Genomic DNA, 22,692 nt, shown 5'->3' on the forward strand with positions numbered 1-22,692 from the left:
CAAACAGAATGGAATACTATCAGCATCACCAACATCAAAGACCAAAGGTAGATAAATCAACGAACATGGGGAGAAACCAGCGCAAAAAGGTTGAAAGTTCCAAAAACCAGAATGCCTCTTCTCCTCCAAAGGATCACAACTCCTCACCAGCAAGGGGACAAAACTGGACGGAGAATGAGTTTGACAAACTGACAGAAGTAGGCTTCAGAAAGTGGGTAATAACAAACTCCTCCAAGCTAAAGGAGCATGTTCTAACCCAATGCAAGGAAGCTAAGAACCTGGAAAAAAGGTTAGACGAATTCCTAACTAGAATAACCAGCTTAGAGAACATAAATGACCTGATGGAGCTGAAAAACATTGCACGAAAATTTCATGAAGCATATACAAGTATCAATAGCTGAATCGATCAAGCAGAAGAAAAGATATCAGAAATTGAAGATCAACTCAATGAAATAAAGTGAGAAGACAAGATTAGAGAAAAAAGAGTGAAAAGAAGCAAACAAAGCCTCCAAGAAATATGGGACTATGTGAAAAGACCAAATCTACATTTGATTGGTACACCTGAAAGTGATAGGGAGAATGGAACCAAGCTGGAAAACACTCTTCAGGATATTACCCAGGAGAACTTCCCCAACCTAGCAAGGCCAGCCAACATTCAAATTCAAGAAATACAGAGACCACGATAAGAATATTCCTCAAGAAGAGCAACCCCAAGACACATAATCGTCAGATTCACCAAGGTTGAAATGAAGGCAACAGCCAGAGAGAAAGGTTGGATTAGCCACAAAGGGAAGCCCATCAGACTAACAGTGGATCTCTCAGCAGAAACCCTACAAGCCAGAAGAGAGTGGGGGCCAATACTCAACATTCTTAAAGAAAAGAAATTTCAACCCAGAATTTCATATCCAGCCAAACTAAGCTTCATAAGTGAAGGAGAAATAAAATCCTTTACAGACAAGCAAATGCTGAGAGATTTTGTCACCACCAGGCCTGTCTTACAAGAGTTCCTGAAGGAAGCACTAAACATGAAAAGGAACAACTGGCACCAGCCACTGCAAAAACATACCAAATTGTAAAACCCATCGGCACTATGAAGAAACTGCATCAACTAACGGGGAAAATAACCAGCTGGCATCATGATGATGGATCAAATTCACACATAACAATATCAACCTTAAATGTAAATGAGCTAAATGCCCCAATTAAAAGACACAGACTGGCAAATTAGATAAATAGTGTGCTGTATTCAGGAGACCCATTTCATGTGGAAAGACACACATAGGCTCAAAATAAAGGGATAGAGGAAGATGTACCAAGCAAATGGAAAGGAAAAAAAAAAAAAAAAGCAGGGGTTGCAATTCTAGTCTCTGATAAAACACACTTTAAACCAACAAAGATGAAAAGAGACAAAGAAGTGCATTACATACTGGTAAAGGGATCAATGCAACAAGAAGAGCTAACTATCCTAAATATATATGCACTCAATACAGGAGCACCCAGATTCATAAAATAACTTCTTAAAGACCTACGAAGAGACTTAGACTCCCACACAATAATAGTGGGAAACTTTAACACCTCACTGTCAATATTAGATCAATGAGACAGAAAATTAACAAGGATATCCAGGACTCGAACTCAGCTCTGGACCAAGTGGACCTAATAGACATCTATAGAACTCTCCACCCCAAATCAACAGAATAAACATTCTTCTCAGCACCACATTGCACTTATTCTAAAATTGACCACATAATTGGAAGTAAAACACTCCTCAGCAAATGCAAAAGAATGGAAATCATAACAAACAGTCTCTCAGACCATAGTGCAATCAAATTAGAACTCAGGATTAAGAAACTCACTCAAAACCGCACAACTACATGGAAACTGAACAACCTGCTTCTGAATGACTACTGGGTAAATAACGAAATGAAGATGTTGTTTGAAACCAATGAGAACAAAGACACAACACACCAGAATCTCTGGGACACATTTAAAGCAGTGTGTAGGGGGAAATTTATAGCACTAAATCCCCACAAGAAAAAGTAGGAGAGATCTAAAATTGACACCCTAACGTCACAGGTAAAAGAACTAGAGAAGCAACAGCAAACAAATTCAAAAGCTAGCAGAAGACAAGAAATAACTAAGATCAGAGCAGAACTAAAGGAGACAGAGACACAAAAAACCCTTCAAAAAAAATCAATGAATCCAGTAGCTCGTTTTTTGAAAAGATCAACAAAATAGATACACTGCTAGCAAGACTAATAAAGAAGAAAAGAGAGAAGAAACAAATAGACGCGATGAAAATTGATAAAGGGGCTATCACTACCAATCCCACAGAAATACAAACTACCATCAGAGAATACTATAAACACCTCTAGGCAAATAAACTAGAAAATCTAGAAGAAATGGGCAAATTTCTGGACACATACATCTCCCAAGACTAAACCAGGAAGAAGTCGAATCCCTGAATAGACCAATAACAAGTTCTGAAATTGAGGCAGTAATTAATAGCCTACCAACCAAAAAAAGTCCAGGACCAGATGGATTCACAGCCAAATTCTACCAGCGGTATGAAGAGAAGCTGGTACCATTCCTTCTGAAACTATTCCAAACAATAGAAAAAGAGGGAATCCTCCCTAACTCATTTTATGAGGCCAGCAGCATCCTGATACCAAAACCTAGCACAGACAAAAAAAAAATAAAAAAATAAAAAACTGAGGCCAATATCCTGATGAACATCAATGCAAAAATCCTCAATAATACTGGCAAACCAAATCCAGCAGCACATCAAAAAGCTTGTCCACCAGGATCAAGTTGGCCTCATCCCTAGGATGCAAGGCTAGTTCAACATACATTAATAAATAAACATAATCTATCACATAAACAGAACCAATGACAAAAACCACAATTATCTCAATGGACTCTGAAAAGGCCTTTGACAAAATTCAACAGTGCTTCATGCTAAAAACTCTCAATAAACTAGGTATTGATGGAACATATCTCAAAATAATAAGAGCTATTTATGACAAACCCACAGCCAATATCATATTGAATGGGCAAACCTGGAAGCATTCCCTTTGAAAACTGTCACATGACAAGGACGCCCTCTCTCACCACTCCTATTTAACATAGTATTGGAAGCTCTGGCCAGGGCAATCAGGCAAAAGAAAGAAAAAAAAAGTATTCAATTAGGAAAAGAGGAAGTCAAATTGTCTCCGTTTGCAGAAGATGTGACTGTATATTTAGAAAACCCCATCGTCTCGGCCCCAAATCTCCTTAAGCTGATAAGCAACGTAAGCAAAGTCTCAGGATACAAAATCAATGTGCAAAAATCACAAGCATTCCTATATACCAATAACAAACAGAGAGCCAAATCATGAGTGAACTCCCATTCACAATTGCTACAAAGAATACAAAATACCTAGGAATACAACTTACAAGGGATGTGAAGGACCTCTTCAAGGAGAATTACAAGCCACTGCTCAAGGAAATAAGAGAGGACACAAACAAATGGAAAAATGCTCATGGACAGGAAGAATCAATATCGTGAAAATGGCCATACTGCCCGAAGTAATTTATAGATTTAATGCTATCCCCATCAAACTACCATTGACTTTCTTCACAGAATTGGAAAAAACTACTTTAAATTTCATATGGAACCAAAAAAAGAGCCCGCATAGCCAGGACAATCCTAAGAAAAAGAACAAAGCTGGAGGCTTTGAAATCACTACCTGATTTCAAACTATACTACAAGGCTACAGTAACCAAAACAGCATGATACTGGTACCAAAACAGATATATAGACCAGTGGAACAGAACAGAAGCCTCAGAAATAACACCACACATCTACGACCATCTGATCTTTGACAAACCTGACAAAAACAAGCAATGAGGAAAGGATTCCCTATTTAATAAATGGTTTTGGGAAAACTGGCTAGCCATATGCAGAAAGCTGAAACTGGATCCCTTCCTTACACCTTATACAAAAATTAACTCAAGATAAATTAAAGACTTTAATGTAAGACCTAAAACCATAAAAACCCTAGAAGAAAACCTAGGCAATACCATTCAGGACATAGGCATAAGCAAAGACTTCATGACTAAAACACCAAAAGCAATGGCAACAAAAGCCGAAACTGACAAACAGGATCTAATTAAACTAAAGAGCTTCTGCACAGCAAAAGAAACTATCATCAGAGTCAACAGGCAACCTACTGAATGGGAGAAAACTTTTTCAATCTATCCATCTGACAAAGGGCTAATATCCAAAATCTACAAAGAACTTAAACAAGTTTACAAGAAAAAAACAAACAACCCCAACAGAAAGTGAGTGAAGGACATGAACAGACACTTTTCAAAAGAAGACATTTATGCAGCCAACAAACATATGAAAAAATGCTCATCATCACTAGTCATTAGAGAAATGCAAATCAAAACCACAATGAGATACCACCTCACACCAGTTAGAATGGTGATCATTAAAAAGTCAGGAAACAAATGCTGGAGAGGAGGTGGAGAAATAGGAACGCTTTTACACTGTTGGTGGGAGTGTAAATTAGTTCAACCATTGTGGAAGACAGTGTGGCGATTCCTCAAGGATCTAGAACTAGAAATACTATTTGACCCAGCAATCCCATTACTGGGTATATACCCAAAGGATTATAAAACGTTCTGCTATAAAGACACATGCACATGTATGTTTATTATAGCACTGTTCACAATAGCAAAGACTTGGAACCAACCCAAATGCCCATCAGTGATAGACTAAAGAAAATGTGGCACATATACACCATGGAATAATACGCAGCCATAAAAAAAGATGAGTTCATGTCCTTTGCAGGGACACAGATGAAGCTGGAAACCATCATTCTCAGCAAACTAACATAAGAACAGAAAACCAAACACTGCATGTTCTCACTCATAAATGGGAGTTGAACAATGAGAACACATGGACACAGGGAGGGGAACATCACACACTGGGGCCTGTCGGGGGTTGGGGGTGGGGGAGGGATAGCATTAGGAGAAACACCTAATGTAGATGACAGGTTGATGGGTGCAGCAAAGCACCATGGCACATGTATACCTATGTAGCAGACCTGCACGTTCTGTACACGTACCCCCGAACTTAAAGTGTAATTTAAAAAAACAGAAAAAATTAGTCAGGCAAGGTGTTGCATGCCTATAGTCCCAGCTACTTGGGAGGCTGAGGCAGGAGAATCGCTTGAACCCTGGAGGCGGAGATTGCCCACGATCGCACCATTGCACTGCAGCCTGAGTGACAGAGCCAGACTCCACTTCAAAAAAAAAAAAAGAATTTGAAGCAAAGTCACTTGTGGGGAAAGAATGTAAAGAAAGCACTGGATAGTTTGGCTAGAGCATAATAATTGGATTTTCTGGCTTTCAAAAATTTGGATTGTAAAAAAAAGAAACTTTGTGCTATTTTTACAATTTTCAGTACAAATAAATGTGTGTATTGAGAAAGAGTAAAATTAACATATTTGAGTACCTTTTAAAAAAAATGAGGGAGGGTAAACGGATGTAAATGGTGGGAAGCTTTCTACACTTCGCTCACACAGATCAAATGGTAACAAACAGTGCTGCATCTTGACTGCAGGAGTAATGACACAAACTTACACACAATAAAAATGGATTCAAACTATACACACACACTGCACCGGCACCAATTTCTTGGTTTAATATTGTATGATAGTTAGTTACATAAGATGTAACCATTAGGTTGGGATAATAAAAAAAAAGTTCTAGAGATCAAGGATGGTGATGGTTACATAACAACACTAATGTACCTGTTGCCACTAAACTGTCTACCGAAAGATGATTAAAATGGTAAATTTTGTGTTGTGTTGTGTATATTTTATATTTTATATTTATTTTTTAAATGTAAACCTCTTTTGGGTAAACTGGGTAAAAGGTACGTGAGACTTCTGTATTATCTTTACAACTTTCTGTGAATCTATAATTTCAAAATACACATTTAAAAAAATAACTGTGGCATACAAAAAGAGTCTGGACCTTCTGGAACAAACAATAATTTTGAGAAGATCATGTACACTGCTAGGTGGCTTATCCATGATCCCAGTCAATCCCAACTACCCTGGAAGACACGTAAGGCTCAGAAAGGTAGAGGCAGGCAGCTCCCAGAGACACACCCAGAATGCAGCCCAGTGAATGTGCCCATCTCTGCTGGGAGGGAAGTTTGGGATCTGAAAGGCTAGCTATGGACCCCACACCTTTACCCAGTACCTTCTATACCAGCTGGTGGGGAGGTTTGGGGTCTGAAGGGCTGGCTGTGGACCCCACACCTAGGCCCAGTACCCTCTACACCAGCTGGTGGGGAGAGGCAGGGTCTGAAGGGCTGGCTTTTGCCACACCTTTGCCCACTGCCTTTCATACCACCTGTACTCATTACCTGCAGTGACAGCCTCACCAGCCCAATGCCAGCTTCCCCTTAGCGATGATGCTGCTGACACAGTAGGCACTCAATAAGTACTAGATGATCTTATTATTACAAAATGATTAACCATTTATCAATGCCCTCAAGAAGACAAAATGCTACATTATGAGACTAGTACATTACTCCGTTTAAAAGCTCTAGATTAAAAATCTCTTACTTCTTCTCCTTGATTAGTATAAATCATCCTCCCTGCTTTGTAACTATCTTTTACTTGTATTTATTAACTTTAGAGAGAGTACAACAACCAAAACTAAGATCCTATTAAATTATCTATCTTATGAGGAGAGGAGTAGGGTGGCAAATTCTTTCTGAGTTATACTTTTGTTTTCTTGTTTTTCATTTGCCCTTAAGTTATTAATTTAATAAGGGCCAGCAGCTTCCCAATAGGAATGGAAATATTTTAACAACATAAAGCCGGATTGCTGCCACATCCAACGGAATCAATAAAGTCTCATATGTGCAGCTCAGTACAGTTTAAAATATCTTTTTTATATATTCAGGAAGAGACTCAGGTTAGAACAAACATTTTCCTTACATTTAGCTCATCTTGCAGAACTTTTAATCAGCTGTGAATAAACTACGTCATCAACTTCATTACCATCATCATACTTAGGGAAAACTTGCTGTAACCAAAACAATGGCATTGAAAGAGGAAGAAGCTGATGAGAACGAAGGTTAAATTAAACCCTCACCATGAGCTGGCACCACCAGAGGCTCATAGGAGGCTTATTTAATTCTCACGACAATCCTGTGAAATAGGTTTTATTATTGTATTTCCTCAAATCTAAGACATCTACTTTAGGGAGCATGGATATTTTACATACCACTAAAAAGATAAAAACGCTGCCAAATAAACTCAGAGACACTAGTTTCTCACCACACCAACCTCCTGATCTTAGAGATGCTAAAATCTAAGTCTGGCTGGGCATGATGGCTCATGCCTGTAATCCCAGCACTTTGGGAGGCTAAGGCAGGTGGATCGCTTGAGCTCAGGAGTTTGAGACCACCTAAGGGACATGGCGAAGCCCTGTCTCTACCAAAAATACAAAAAATTAGCCAGGCGTGGTGGCACCTGCCTATGGTCACAGCTACTTGGGAGGCCGAGGTGGAAGGATCGCTTGAGCCTGGAAGGCGAAGGTTGCAGTGAGCAGAGATCATGCCATTGCACTCCATTGTGGGTGACAGAGTGAGACTCTGTCTCAAAAATTAAATTAAATTAAATTAAATTAAATTAAATTAAATTAAATTAAAAAGTATTTGAATCAATGAAGTTCAGAAACATTTCCATATAGCTGGGCAGGCTGGATGTGAGCTGGGGAGAGCCTGGCTCCCAACCCCGGCTCCCTCCCCTGTGAGGCCCTTTTTCCCTACTCTGCACGCCGTACACACTCAAGCTGTAAGCCCGGCTTCTGAGCTCACCTCTATGCCAGAATGACAACCCTACTTTCAAGAGAGAGGAGATAAACATTTCCTGAGTACCAGAAGCTTTCGCACTCCCTCTCACATTTGATCTGGATGAGCTGGGTTGCCCTTAAGGCACCTCTGTGAGAACTGGACAAACGCACCCTTCCTTAAGACACTAGCACCCCCTGTCAGAAAATGGTTATAATATACTGAGTTTCTTGGAACAAGACACTTTGCAGCCATTTGTGGAAAACTCATAATAAACATACAAATTCACTATGCGAAATGAGCCCCCTTAGAAGTGGCTCCCTTGGGGGCATGGAGGATACAAAAAAAAAAAAAAAAAAAAAGAAGTGGCTCCTTTGTGCAGTGTGTAACCTGCACAGCTGTACACAGTAGCTCTGCTAATGTGTCAGACACAAAGATATGATTATCCCACGTTACAAATGAGAAAGTTGTAACTTGCCTAAGAATGAAATACAGGCTTGTATAGTTCCACAGCTACTTGATGAATCACAAGGAGCTTAAAAACTAGGTAGGAAAGCAGGTTGTATGTGTGCGCATCTACATATGAACATACTAACCACAGGCCACAGGAGCATGTGTGGAGAAGGCAGACATCCCTGTGGCTGGAGCACCCGGAAGAGGTTTGTCAGAAAAGGGGAAGTTGAACTGCTCCAGGAGGTGGCCAGACAGCTGGAGGAAGGAAAGGAGAAGGGAGTGGAAGCCACGCAGCCAGAGGGGGCAGAACCAAGAGGCTTGCCTGCTGGAAGAGCCTTGAGTGTGGAAAGAGGACAGGTTAAAGGCAGGGCAGGCACACTGAGAGCTGCGGCGGCTCCACCAAGAGCTCCCCCCGCCCCCCCCAGACCAGTACCAGGCCAGGAATGGATGCAAGAAGCTCCTGCCCGGCAAGCAGGAGGCCCATCCCGGAGGTCTGGAGACAGGGGGTGGGGGCACTTAGAAAGCCTGCCCTGTCTGATGGGGCAGCTGCCTCCCAGTTCTAGTCAATGGAGGCCCAAATATTGAATTTGTAGTTGGAGTCCCCTGATTTTTAAGCACTGGCCATCAAATAAGATTTTTCTGGGAAAGAAAAAAAGAAAACAAAAAAACCTCTGCAGCCTCTGCAGACCAAACTAAGCAAATCTGCAAGTTAGGTCTGGCCTCAGGTTGTCAATTTGCAATTTCTGATAAAAGGCTTTCCACTTGGGTGACTAGGGGAAAGCTGTTAACTTACAGGGGAAAAGCCAAGGAAACTGGTCTGAAAAAAACAGAGACACACAGACCACGAGACAGAGAGAGAGAGGGACATTGAGAGGGACAGAGAAGAGGACCCAGCACCTTCTGCCCATCCACTCAGCTCCCTAACACCCCATACCAGTGCCTGGCTTGGATAGATGGATGACAATTAGTGTTAATTTTCTAGTTTAGAGATTTTCTCTGAGTTTTTCAGATCTTCCACAACAGGAATTACATGTGTAATCCAAGAAAAATTAAATTTTAAAAAACACTTATGTGGGTGTTAGAAATAAAGGGATAGCAAATGACAAAATAATAAGATCTCCCTCTCAGGGGAGGAAGACTTACTGATCCCCAGACAGCTTTGGCCTCAGACACGTCAACTTGTCTTGGTCAGGACCAAACACTCATTCAAGACTGAGATCAAGGCCAGGGCTGCCCACACCATAGGGACACGCCAGCTCTAGACACAGCTGCTGGGTTCCTGGTATTTCTCCTTGACACTGATTAGACGTTTGACTGGACAGGGTAGGGATATGTCTTACACTTCTCCCTTCCTTTATGTAATAAAGGTATGTTTGATTAATAAAATGACCCAAAAAATAAAAGAAGACAGGAAACTAGTTTAACCAGTAGCAAGACAGATTTAGATTACGTGGGGAAAAGGCATTCTTGGCACAAAAGTTTCATTCATTGCAACGAGAAACTTGGTGAGTGTGGCAGGTGTGGGCAGCCTAGCCTCAAAGTGCCAGATTCCAGAGCTACAAATGTGTGGGCTGGGTGCGAGGAGTGCCCAGGTGATCAGACAGCCCACCAGGATTAGAGGAGGCCAGCCAGGAAAAGGCACAGGAGCTCCCAGAGCTGGTGTTCTAGGAGTTTCCACGCGTCAGCCATGGGAAGGAGGGGAAGACATCAAGACTTCATGGCACCCCCACCCTCCCCTGCCCCAGCCGTCAGCTGCAAGGAGGTGTTTACGCTGCCTCCTGTTGCTCACACAGACGTTCCTATTAGTGACCACACTGGACCCTCCCTGCTGTCCTGTGAAACAGCTGAGTACATGGTGTCATCCCCATCACCACCACCACAGTCATCATCCCCTTTTTACAGAGGAGATACCTGGGGCTCAGGTTAGTGAGCTGCCAAAGAGCCTCCAGCCAGATCAATTAAAAAGCCAGAACTTAACCAAGACCCTCCAAGTCGACCACTACATCTGCCCACCCACCTGGTAGTACGATTCCCCCTGCTACGGGGAATCGCTTGTTATTTCCTATAATGCTCACAGGGAGCAATACTGCGAGGAATGCAAGTCTTGGTCTCCCCAGCCCACAGCCAGCGTCATGGTTAGAGGGACATTTCAAATGCTTAATTACAACTAAGAAAAGTAGCTACATGGAGAAGGGGACTTTGCTGTGTTATAATTTACTACAGCAATTCATTTCGGGGAGCAACAGCTGGAAAATAACAGTATGCCAGATGTAAGTGATACCAACCCACCCCAGACCACATACTTAATGAGCATGCCCACTGCACAGGTTGGCAGCAGGTCCAGAACCAGGGAACAGCGGACCACCAGGTAAGAGGCAGACAGTCTTTTAGCAAAACAACACTGGGAGTTACTGTCAGGCAGAAAGCACAGACCTTCATCGATGGGAGGGCGACATATACGTGCTAACGTCACCCTCCGGTGGCCCATCAGGGCACTACATCTGACTAGGCCATAATTTTTAAAAACATGGCTAGTATTTACTGATTGCCTAACTCTTGGCCTGTGCCTTCCGTGTCACCCCACTTAATCTTCACATTAACCCCGTAAGTGAGGGGCTGCTGTTCCCATCTTAAGATGAGTTGACTGGGCCAAGTAGGGGATTACAAGGTGATACAGCAGGTGGGCACACAGCAGGGCTACAACCCAAACACACATCCTTGGCCCAGGACCAGACCCTGCTGCCCTTCCTAGGTGGACTCGCTGCTGCTGCTGGTCCCCAGATGGGGTGCAGCTGCCCTGACAGCTCAGGTGCCCTGGCCAGCCCCAGCAGGTAACTCAGACCAACTCTGACCACAGATTGGCCGCCACCTGGCCAATTCTCAACCTGAGTAAGTTATTTTCAACTCTTATGGGCTTTCCCGTGTATGCCCACATTTCTATGTGACAGAAATGACACGGAGAGGAATAAGGCTAACCCAGGGTCCAGGTGGCATGCTTCCACTGACATGGCTACAAGGAAGGCACAACCACCCTGCCCTGAGTCCTGGTTATCCAGGGTTGGGGGCTGGGACCAGAGACTTCTGGGGTGCAGGGGAGTTCTGCTTCCAGATGTGATACTGGTTACTCACTGGTTATGCAGTGAGTTCAGTTTGCAAACATTCACTAAGCTGTTTATCCTATGCATACTTCTCTACATGTATGTTACACGTTAATCTAAGAAAATGTGAACAGCAAATTTTAAAGGAAAAGATATAGAAAAAAAAACGGTATTCTGATTCACAAGTGAACCTCTCATTTAAAACAACATAGATTGGAACACTATTTTGGCCCTCGTAGCTGCGTGACCCTGCGCACACACACTTGGCCTCTCTGAGCTTCAGTTTCCTTCTGCGCAGGGCTATAGAGAGGACGGCAGGACATCACGAAGACGACGTGCCTAGCTTAGTGCCTGGCCCCTCAGAGGCACCATTCTACATGAAGCATCATAAGGGGTACCTGCCTGGTCAGGAGCCCAGGCCTCCCAGCAACTAAGTGGCTCCCACACTTCCAATGGATGGACTCTGCATACGTCTCTGAATTTCTTTATCCCTCATTGTCTCTTCTGAAAGAGGAGCAGCCCAAATTAAAAGTGGCCTTGGAGTGTTTGAAAGTGGAACGTAGTCTTCAAGCCTTATGCAGAGGCTAAAGTGCAGAGAGACAGAGAGAGCATCTTGAACCAAAGCAAGGGTGTGGGGCAGACCCACCAGCACCCACCTCCCCTCCACCCTGCAGGGACACAATATGAACCAACCCTCCTGCCTCCTGCTGCTCCCCTGCCCATAAATCATCTCCAAGGTGCCTCCCTTCCAGCTCTGATGCTCAGTGGACTGAAGCTCCAATAAATGCACACCCCTAATTTGTGAAATGATTATCATGCATCTCATAAAATGCTGACGAACATGCCAACTCCCATAGCTCACACAGTTAACGTGTTTATTAAACGCAAGAGAGAAATCCCGTGGGTGTTTCTTTGCTGAAGCTGGATTAACAAAATAAAATGAGAAATACTCAGCATCAGCTATAATTAAGGCTGGGCCAACAGTTGCATTATAATTTTATGCATACACATCTCTTCCATGTTGAAACTTGGCATAAATTCTTTTAAGTTATTTTTAAGCACTCTCAAAATGAGAGCCCCTGGGCAATGGAATATATTCACATTTAACACGATAATCACAGCTTTAAAATGTGGCCCTCAGGAAAGCAACACAAATCATTTTACATAAACAGGAACAGCCCCCCACCCCGAGAGCAGATGTGTGGGAAGCGCTGAGGGTACAGGAACATCCCCTGTCCCGCTGCAGACCCTGGACAGCACAGCTCCCCATTTGCAAACTGACGAGGTGGCCCCGAAGAGCCGCCTACCCACAGCTCTCATGTGATGCCTCTAAGTAACCAAGTCTCTGTGGTCATTTCCACATCAAAAGTAAAAGCAGCAAAATCCTCTCCCATCTTCTAGCGTATTGGGGAGAAATAGCAATGCCCATCACCACCGCACATCCGGGTTGCCAGCTGCTGGTCTGCGTTGCTTTAGTGTATTTCTGTTCCTCCGTGGGGCCGGCCTGCCTCTCGTCTTGTTTCTGAAGTAAAGGGCTGCCTGAAAGCCAGCCTCAGCACTGAGCTTGGGTCAGAAGCCCTAGGTTCAAACCCCATGGCATCAGCCACTTCGGTGTGACTGGAGCCACCTTTCCCTTCCTGAATCTGTAGGGAGTCAACTCAAAAATGGAGATAACCACAGCTGCCCTGGCAAGAATGATGGGCGGTGGGGGGAATCTTGTGGTGGGGGTGTTATGTAGGGGAATACTGGGAAAAGGGCTTTGTAGACTGCTAAAGATGGTGTCAATGCTGAAGAGAACAGACACACATGTGTATGTTTTATGTGTGTGTATGTGTATTTGTATAGATGTGTGTTAGCGGACAGCATAAGCAACTAGGGACCCAGTAGGTAGCTTTAGCTATCCAGCTGAACATTTCTGGATTTAAAAAATTGTCTGTTCTCTTTAGCATACACATGTGCACACATGCACCCACAAAACATGTGTGTACATGCACAAATGCACATACAGCACACATGCGCACACAAACATACACATACTTTCTTTCGGGAAACCAAGGACACAGGCAATTCAGAAGCTTTTTGAGAGACAATATAAACAACACAGCAACAATAATGACAGAAAGTAGAAATCAGGGATCCAAATCCCAAGAACTGAGAAGAGAAAGAGCCACAAGGAAGGGGAGAAGGAAGGTGGAGGAAACAAAAGGAAGAAAAGGAGCCAGGACTTGGGTTTCCAGAGTTTGAGCCACAGCAGGTGCTTGGAGGAGCTGTCAGGAGCTCTGGGAGGGAGCAGGGAATTGCCACCCAGTTCCAGCTCTGGAAAGACAACACTCGTTCAAGGTCCCACACATGCCACCTTCGACCTCCACCCTCTCCCTCAGGGGCCTCAAATTCTACCCGCATTTTCTATCCCATCTCATCCTCAACCCATCAAGAGGAGGAAGGGACCAAATAAGAGCTTGCTGCAGCCTCAGGGAACCGAGAGCTGCAGGAGGTGGGATTCAACCCATTTGTTCATTAGACGTGTCCAGCCATGGTTTCCTCACTCTGCTTCCTGGGGTCTTCAAGATGCAGGAGTTTATTCCAGTGAAGCACCAAGCACAGTGCCTGGCACACAGCAGATGAAGGTGCCGCCTGCCCTTTTCCCTGTTTCAGCAGTTTACAACATCACACTGAGGTACAAGGCAGGCAGGATTCAACTCCAGACCTGACTGAAGACTGGCCAGAACTGGGAAGAGGGGCCTAAAGCACCTCTCACTGCCTATCACCATAATACACGCCCACCAGAGCGTGACAGTTTACCACTGCGATGCCAACACCCAATAGTTACCGCCCCTTGCCATGGCAACACCGGAAGTTACCACCCGCCTTCTAGCTATTTCTGAATAACCTGCCCCTTAATTAGCAAGTCACTGAAAGTGGGTATAAACTTGGCTGCAAAGCACTGCTGCTCCTGGCGCTCTGCCTGCGGGGCAGCCCTGCTCCACAGGAGCGGTAACACTGTCACTGCCTCAATAAAGCTGTTTTCCACGACCACCAGCAGCTCACTCTTGAATTCCCTCCTGAGCGAAGCCAAGAACCTGCCCTGCATCAACACCATGGTGGGTGAGAATTCCTGCTAGACAAAACCCAAGTCCTTAGAAATGCTGACTCTACTCAGCCTCCTTCCCCTAATTCAGGGATGTTTTAATTCAACGAAGATGTGATTCGCATATTACGACAGAGAGCAGAGGGAGCCACGAAAGAGAAAAACAAGTAGAATTTCCAGCGGTCAAGGTATTCAATCTACCAGGTGAAACAGGCTTGAAAACAATATATAAGGCCGAATTCAGTCAACAGCTACTTTTTTCTCAAAAGGTACTAGGCACTGATCCTGGAGATGGCCCCTGCCAGGGACACCTCCTAGAGTGGAGGACACAGACAGATGTGGGACTCTGCACAAGGACACCCACTCCAGCCCAGGCCTGTGAAAGCAACAGGGCAAGAGGTTGGATGCTTTGTCCAGGCCAGTGCTCTCCAACAGATAAACAGCGTGGCCACTGATGTCATTTAAACTTTTCTAGTAGCCATATTAAAATAAAAATAATCAAGAAAAAATAATTTTAATGATGCTTTCTTTATCCCAGTATATCCAAAATAGAATCATTTAACTTATAATCCATTTTCAAAGATCAATGAGAAATTTTAAATTTTTTGTACTAAGTCTTCAATAGCCAATGTGTTATTTTTCACCTACAGCACATCAAAGTTTGGACTAGGCACGAACCCAGTATTCACATTATTTCCAGAATACCAGGCACCTTTTTCCCTGCAGACGAGAGAAATGTAGTACACAGGTTCTACTCCCTGACCTCCAGCAGGGTACGAGAAGGCTTCCACCACCCTCAAACTCTGAGATTCACTGAGTTAGGAAAATCGAGACAAAGAATTAGCAGACTTAGAACCTGCAGACCGAGTCCCTGTCTGCACGGTTACAGGAGAAGCAGATGACGGACGAACATTTTCATTTATTATTGTCACAGGTTTAAAAGCTGACTGTGTGCTCAGGGATCCTGAGGTCCTGATCAAGGAGATAAAATAACAGGCTGGCCAGGAACTGGAGGCAGATGTGGAAAACATACAAATTCAATTCCAAATGTCCACTTTATGAAAGTCTGAGATTGGCCTAAGTTATATTGGCCTCAGTTATATAAAATGTTCTGATTTTCAAATTAAATCCTGAAGAAAGAACTTCCCCTTAGTATTTACATGTGTCTAGGGTCTTTTCAAATTCCAGAATAGAGCTTTAAATTTAGGGAAGGAGAGTCACTGGGAAAAGAAGAATTCTCCAAACCATCCCCTCAACCCATCCCCAGCCTACCAAAATGATCTGGCCCATTTTTCCTGGTAACCAAAATATAAAAAAAAATTTAATGTATTCTCCAAATGTCTGGGCTGTTCAGTTTTTATTAGGAGAAAAAAGCAGAATTCGTTTAATTTATGTGTGTTGGCCTCATAATTCAACACTAAATGAATGCCTGACATCTGTCACTCACCATGCTAGGTGCAATCAGAAATGAGGAAGACACAGACCCTCCCCTCCAGGAACATAAATAAGCAATTCCATTTTGTTCATGAGAATAATTTTACAGGACTGTGGTGTTATTTATATTTAGTTTTGTAGACTCTTGCTGCTGGAAAGGACAGAGTGTCCAAGTCCGGTTCCCAGCCGGTGTCTAAACAAGGTCAGAAAGTCCTACCTGGCTCTCCCCTCGATGCAGAGGCATCACTGTGGGCAGCTGCCACCTATGTTTACACCACTGGGAGCCTCAGAAAGGCTGCCCCCCTTCTCTCTCACCACACTAGGCTAGTACAGCCTCAGGGTGTCCCTGGCAAGGCCAGTCCCTCCCATAGCCAAGTGCTGTAAGCATCTGAACAAGCTATCCAGTGGCCCTGGGTCTTCTCTCCTGCAGGCCTGGCATCCTGGCCCTTCAGCCCCATGCTCGGGCGGGGCCTGCACTGTGGTGGTGGCCAGGAGGCCAGTCTCCGCTGCAGCGGGGGCCTCCACAGACACAGTGTCTCCCAAGCCACCTGTAGCAGGTCCATTCACACACATGTCCCCTAGGGGGCGATAAAAGACAAAAAACTCTGGCCACAGGGCAGCTTGTTCTGGCCTGCAGGCTTGCAATTTTGCAAGGTGAGGAGGAAGGGTAAGCAAGCACCTGCTCGCTGGTTTTCAGACTTTTTATTAATTCAGGAACCTCATTCTTCAAGTCTCAGCTCCATCCTAGCTTTCTCAGAGAGACTTTTTGTAAATCCCCTTCAATATTAATGAGGTCTCTGGTACTCCCTCCTGCTTATTTGCCTTGTAATATGACCACAATTTGTAATTATGTATTTAATGCTGTGCTTATTGGTTTAACCTGTCTCCCTCAATAGACTATAAGCTCCAAAATCATCAATATCATTTAATTCAAAATATAGTAAAGTGCTTTAAAAGATCAATGTCAAAGCTATAAAAGATATTTACCTGCATTTCCTTTATCATGAAGACCAGAACATTTCCAGAGTGTTCACTTAAGAACCCCTGAGAATAATCTGAACTAACTGAACTAACCGAACCCTCCTGGGTTCAAGTGATTCTCCTGCCTCAGCTTCCCAAGTAGCTGGGATTACAGGCATGAGCCACCACACCTGGCTAATTTTGTATTTTAGTAGAGACAGGGTTTCTCCATGTTGGTCAGGCTGGTCTCTAACTCCCACCTCAGCCTCCCAAAGTGCTGAGATTACAGATGTAAGCCACCGTGCCCGGCCTGAACTAAGTCATTCTTAACGCTCATTTTCTAGAAAAAGAAGATGGTGTGCCAAGGAAGAAAGATCAGGCTCAGGGTGGGAAAGCCCCCAGTCCAATCCCCAGTAGAGGAGAAAATACAACTTCTCTGACCCTCTGACTCTTCATCTACAAAATGGGAATAAATGCAAATCAGAATGGTGGTTTGAAGGAAGAGAAACCAGAATCAAGACAAAGCACTGGAAGACAGACTCTCGCTGAAGGGTTTCAGAATCCAGGTGTCAGCAGGTGCGCCCCAGCCCTACCTCAATGGGGTAAGTCCCTTCAGGGCCACGGCCGCCCAGGACTTCTACTCCTTCCTGGAAACTTACACCTTCAGCCCTCTGCCATTCTCTGTTCATGCCCCACAAACAAAAAGAAGCGAAACTCAGTCCTTTCACTGAAATACGCTCACCTCCAAAATTCACCTAGTCAAAGGAGGAAAGTAAATACAATAAACAAGTATGGGAGGAAATCTTAAAACAAAATACAAACAAATGAACAAAACCATACTTCAAATGAATAACCATAATTGCACTGAAATAGGAGACGATCAACCCAAGTAACTTTGGAAGCTGCTGTTTACACTAGATGCCTCGGGCTAAAGAGAAGAAGAGCTCTAATTAAATACTGAACTCTAGGTAGCGGGCTTCTTTTTCACAAAGACATGGTTTCCTGGTTCTGAAACTATTTTTAGTATAGTCCAGGACTGAGCAAATAAGTAACTATATTATGGATAGTGAGATCCAGATTTTTCTTTGTCAGAGAAGGGAGTTATCAATATGGAAAGGAGAGAGGATAGAATACACTGTGTTGTTGAATTACAACTGGAAAAATCCATGTGAACTCAATGATTTTTAAGAAGGAAATACAGATTGTGTAGGTGTGTCTTGAGTTTAGATACATGTATGTCTCATATATGTACATACATACTTCTGTTTCCTAGCTGTGTTTCTGAGAGGGCGGAGAGGCAATGACACCCAGCTCACCTAGTTCCCAGATCTCCGTTTCTAAATGCCACTCTCCACTAAAAGAAACCAGGTCTCCCTGTAGAAATAGCTGATTCCAGAGCTGGAACAGGGAAAGCACAAAATGAGCCCAGAATATCTTGTACCAGAAAGTAAGGAAGTCCTCATAAAAGCGGGGGCATGCTGAAGGAACACAAAGGCCCAGTTTAACACAACTGGCCAAATATGGGGCAATCTGAGCACCAAATTAAACAATGAGAAAAGATTACAGACCACTGACTAAAATAAGCATTCCCGAGTCTACACAAATATAAATAAAGGAAAAGAGAACGTTCTTGCTTACACAGACAACTAGTAAAACAAAATGGTAACAATGTGAGGTACGGCTATGTGAATTAGCTGACTGTAATAATCATTTCACAATGTATGCCTGTATCAAAGCATCACATCGTACACCTTACATACAATTTTTGTTAATTATACACCTCAATAAAACGGGGTGGGGGGGGTGGGAGAAGACAACTAGTAAATGCGGAAGAAATGACGGAATTAGACACCCATCACGTAGCAGCCATCCTGATGATAACCAACTCTGGCAAGAATCATCAATGGGTGCTGAAACTACTGAATGAAGGAAGTCCTTGGAGTGAGGAGTAGCAGGATAAACACACGGTCTCAAATAGCTCACCACAAGGCATTTCATTACAAAGGGGAAATACAGTAACTTTACAGTGAAGAAACCTGACCTCCTCAAATATGTAGCATCACCAGTAATGGGACAAATCATGATCACATGCCTCCTGCTATGGTGTGCTGAGAACGCAGCATTATTTCTGCGTCGTTCCTGCCCAGAAGTGCAGAATTTAAATCCACTCATGAGGAAGCATTACACAGAGCCAAAGGGAGGTAGAGTCTACAAAATAACTGGCCTATACGCCACAAAAATATCAATGTCGTGGAACACAAGGCCAGAGGCAGCGCTCCACATTCAGAGAGTGAAGAGACATGATGCTGGAACGCGCAGCGCAGCTGAGGTGTCCTTCCGCCATAAAGGGTGTCGCTGGGAAAATCAGTGACATCTCAAGAGGAACAATGCACTGATGCTGTTTGTCATTTTGATAACTGAAATGTGGTTATATGGGAGAATGTCGTTGTGTTTAGGAAATAAACACCAAAGATACTTAGGAACAGGCAAAGGGGCATCAGCTCTGTAACTGTATCCCTATGGCTGAGAGAGAGGACACAGCAATGTAGGTAAATACTAACACTCAGGAGACTGGGTGAAGGGCATATGAAACGTTTTTGTACTACTCTCTCCATTCTTCTGTAAGTATAAATTATGTCATAATAACAGGTTAAATGAGAACAAACCCTACATCCAACATGCCTTCGGTATTTGAGCATCTCAAGGAGAGGTCAACACACAACAGGCTCCATTTAGCCATCCTCCTAGTTCATTTGCCTCTCCTTCTCATCGCTGGATCTTCCCTGCCTCTAACGCTCCAGAAGCTCCAGATCCATGCTCTTTTACTTGCAGAAACTTCAGCTCTCGTGTGTTCCTGTGCCCCCTCCCCACTGGTATCCTCAAATCAAGCTGGCTCAAAGAATAAAAGGTGTCCATGTAACCAAAGCCTAGAAGACATTCGGAGTATTAAATAGAAAAAGCAATCAAATCCATTACCGTAGTTATCACTACGGTATTATACCATAGTGATAACTACAATTCCCTAAATGTTGCCTCATTATATATCTAAGGTCTTCATTTTTTAAAGTTGGAAAATTAGTTCTCAAAAGACATCTCCACATTGAAAAAAAACACGAAAATGAAGTCACCTGGGAAAGGGAGGATTCTCATGCCCACAGCAGGATGGTCGAACCGCAAACTGATGGGCCTCAGGGCTTCAGGGGAGGGAGACAGGCAGAGAGAACCCAGAAGAAGGCAGCAGCCAGAGGAGGACAAAGCAACCATGGCCCAGGCTGCAGTGGAGGAGCTCACTCCAGACCCAGGGCAAGGGGGTTGCGTCCACATCCTCCCCGGGAGGCACCCCGGCCAGGAAGGCCCTCGCAGACGCTCTGAGAAGTGAGAAGCCTTGGCTCTGCTACCAGTAGGGCACCTGGCCACGCTCTTGAGCAAATCCCACACCCCTTGCTCTCTCCATCTTTGTCTCTGAAAGGCAAGAGGCACTCCCCGGCTGCCAGGCCCGTGCCCTCCGTCCGTAACTAAGGATGCACCGCCCCCAGGCCTGGTCATCTCCAACCAAGGAGGCGCCACCCTCCAGGCATCGGGAGAATTACCTTAACCAAGGTGGCGCCAGCCCCCAGGCCTGGGCCATCTCTAACAAAGGCAGCACTGCCCCCCCAGGCCCTGCCTGCATCTCTAATCAAGGAAGCACCACCACCCCCAGGCACAGGCGGCATCTCTAACCAGGAAGGCGCTGCCCCCAGGCCCTGCCCACATCTCTAACCAAGGTGGCGCCACTCCCCAGGCCTGGGCCATCTCTAACAAAGGTAGCACCGCCCCCAGGCCCTGCCTGCGTCTCTAACCAAGAAGGCACCACCACCCCCAGGCCCAGGCGGCATCTCTAACCAGGGAGGCACTGCCCCCAGGCCCTGCCTGCATCTCTAACCAAGATGGCGCCACCCCCCAGGCCTGGGCCATCTCTAACAAAGGCGGCACCGCCCCCCAGGCCCTGCCTGCATCTCTAAACAAGGAGGCACCACCACCCCCAGGCCCAGGCGGCATCTCTAACCAAGGACGCAGTGCCCCCAGGCCCTACCCGCATCTCTAACCAAGAAGGAGCCCATCCGCAGGCCCAAGTCCCATCTCTAACGAATAAGGTGCCACCCTCTAGACACCCAGGTCTTTAACCAAGGAGGCGCCATCCCCAGGCCCTGCCTGCATCTCTAACCAAGGAGGCACCACCCACCCCCAGGCCCAGGCAGCATCTCTAACCAAGGAGGCGCTGCCCCCAGGCCCTACCCGCATCTCTAACCAAGGAGGAGCCCATCCGCAGGCCCAAGCCCTATCTCTAACGAATGAGGTGCCACCACCCAGACGCCCAAGTCTCTAACCAAGGAGGTGCCACCCCCAGGCTCTGCCTGCATCTCTAACTAAGGAGGAGCTGCCCCCAGGCCCTGCCTGCATCTCTAACGAAAGAGGCACCACCCTAAGGCCCTGCCTGCATCTCTAACGAAAGAGGCGCCACCCTAAGGCCCTGGCCCCATCTCTAACCAAGGAGGTGCCACCCCCAGGCCCTGGCCCCATCTCTAACCAAGGAGGTGCCACCCCCAGGCGCGGGCCATCTCTAAACAAGGAGGCCCCCCAGGCCCAGGCCGCATCTCTAGCCAACCAAGACAGCCCCTGAGTCCCGGGCCACCCTGCGAAGCAGCACGGCGTTCCTGCCAGGAGTTGCTATAGGCGACCAGGAGTAGAGAACAGCCCAGACACCTCTGAAGCCACCCAGGAATCAACAGGAAAGTTCAGAGTGGAAACTCGCATCGGGAGAATTACCTCGTAAACCTCCACCAAGGGCAGAGTAGGAGGGATGCTGGGCGCCTCCGCTGCTTCCCACAGAGCATGCAGAGGTGAGGCCACCGCCTCTCCATCTACACCCTTCCTTCTCAGACTCGCACACTCTCCTAGGAAGTCCTACCATCCTAGTTATCCCTGGCTGGCGCCACCCACCCGCGCTTCTCTCCAATAAGGCCACAGCCCTACCCAGGTGGGACAGGGCATCCTGCCGCCACAGAAGGCTCTGATTGGCCCAGAATGGGCACATGACACCATCCACAGACCAACCAGCACTCCGAGGGGGTGTGGCCTGAGGCTGGTAGCCACCCCCGCCCAGCAAGGGGCCCTCCTAGGTCTCTGGGAGCCCGCTCCAGTCCCAGGAGGCTGCAGGCGAGAAGCGCCGGCGTCTAGAAAAACTTGGACTCTACATATCTCTCTCAGGCATATTAAAGGTTCTGAGCTGCCCTCAGTCAGGAAACTCATCCAACAATTTTTTTTTTTTTTTTTTGGAGACGAGTCTCGCTGTGTCGCTCAGGCTGGAGTGCAGTGGCGCGATTTCGGCTCACTGCAACCTCCGCCCGCCAGGTTCAAACGATCCTCCCACCTCAGCCTCCAGAGTAGCTGGGACAAGGTGCCCGCCGCCACATCTGGCTAATTTTTTTGGTTTGTTTTTGGTTTTGTTTTGTTTTGAGACGGAGTCTCGCTCCGTTGGTCTCACTCTGTCACCCAGGCTGGAGTGCAGTGGCACGATCTTGGCTTACTGCAACCTCCGCCTCCCTGGTTCAAGCAATTCTCCATCTCAGCCTCCCGAGTACCTGGGATTACAAGCACCCGCCACCATGCCCGCCTACTTTTTGTATTTTTAGTACAGACAGGGTTTCACTATCTTGGCCAGGCTGGTATTGAACTCCTGACCTTGTAATCCGCCCACCTCAGCCTCCCAAAGTGCTGGGATTACAGGCGTGAGCCACCGCGCCCAGCCATTTTTTGTA

General features: G+C 45.5%; 1 protein-coding gene across 5 annotated transcripts in view; it reads right to left on the reverse strand.

Annotated features, from left to right (window-relative positions):
* The window catches only part of ZFAT (zinc finger and AT-hook domain containing), a 235,543-nt gene that overhangs the window by 196,743 nt on the left and 16,108 nt on the right, over nucleotides 1-22,692 (reverse strand). The window contains exon 1 of one of the 5 annotated variants that reach the window (XM_055287330.2): nucleotides 21,701-21,881. The exons of 3 other annotated variants lie outside the window; for them this stretch is intronic. In XM_055287330.2, coding sequence (XP_055143305.1) covers nucleotides 21,701-21,845 — 145 coding nt within the window. In that variant the 5' untranslated portion in view covers nucleotides 21,846-21,881. Of the gene's footprint in view, nucleotides 1-21,700; nucleotides 21,882-22,692 lie in introns of those variants that run through there. One more of the 5 variants, XM_055287327.2, reaches the window with a different exon arrangement.

The sequence above is a fragment of the Symphalangus syndactylus genome, chromosome 7, assembly GCF_028878055.3.
Source record: "Symphalangus syndactylus isolate Jambi chromosome 7, NHGRI_mSymSyn1-v2.1_pri, whole genome shotgun sequence".
NCBI lineage: Eukaryota > Metazoa > Chordata > Mammalia > Primates > Hylobatidae > Symphalangus > Symphalangus syndactylus.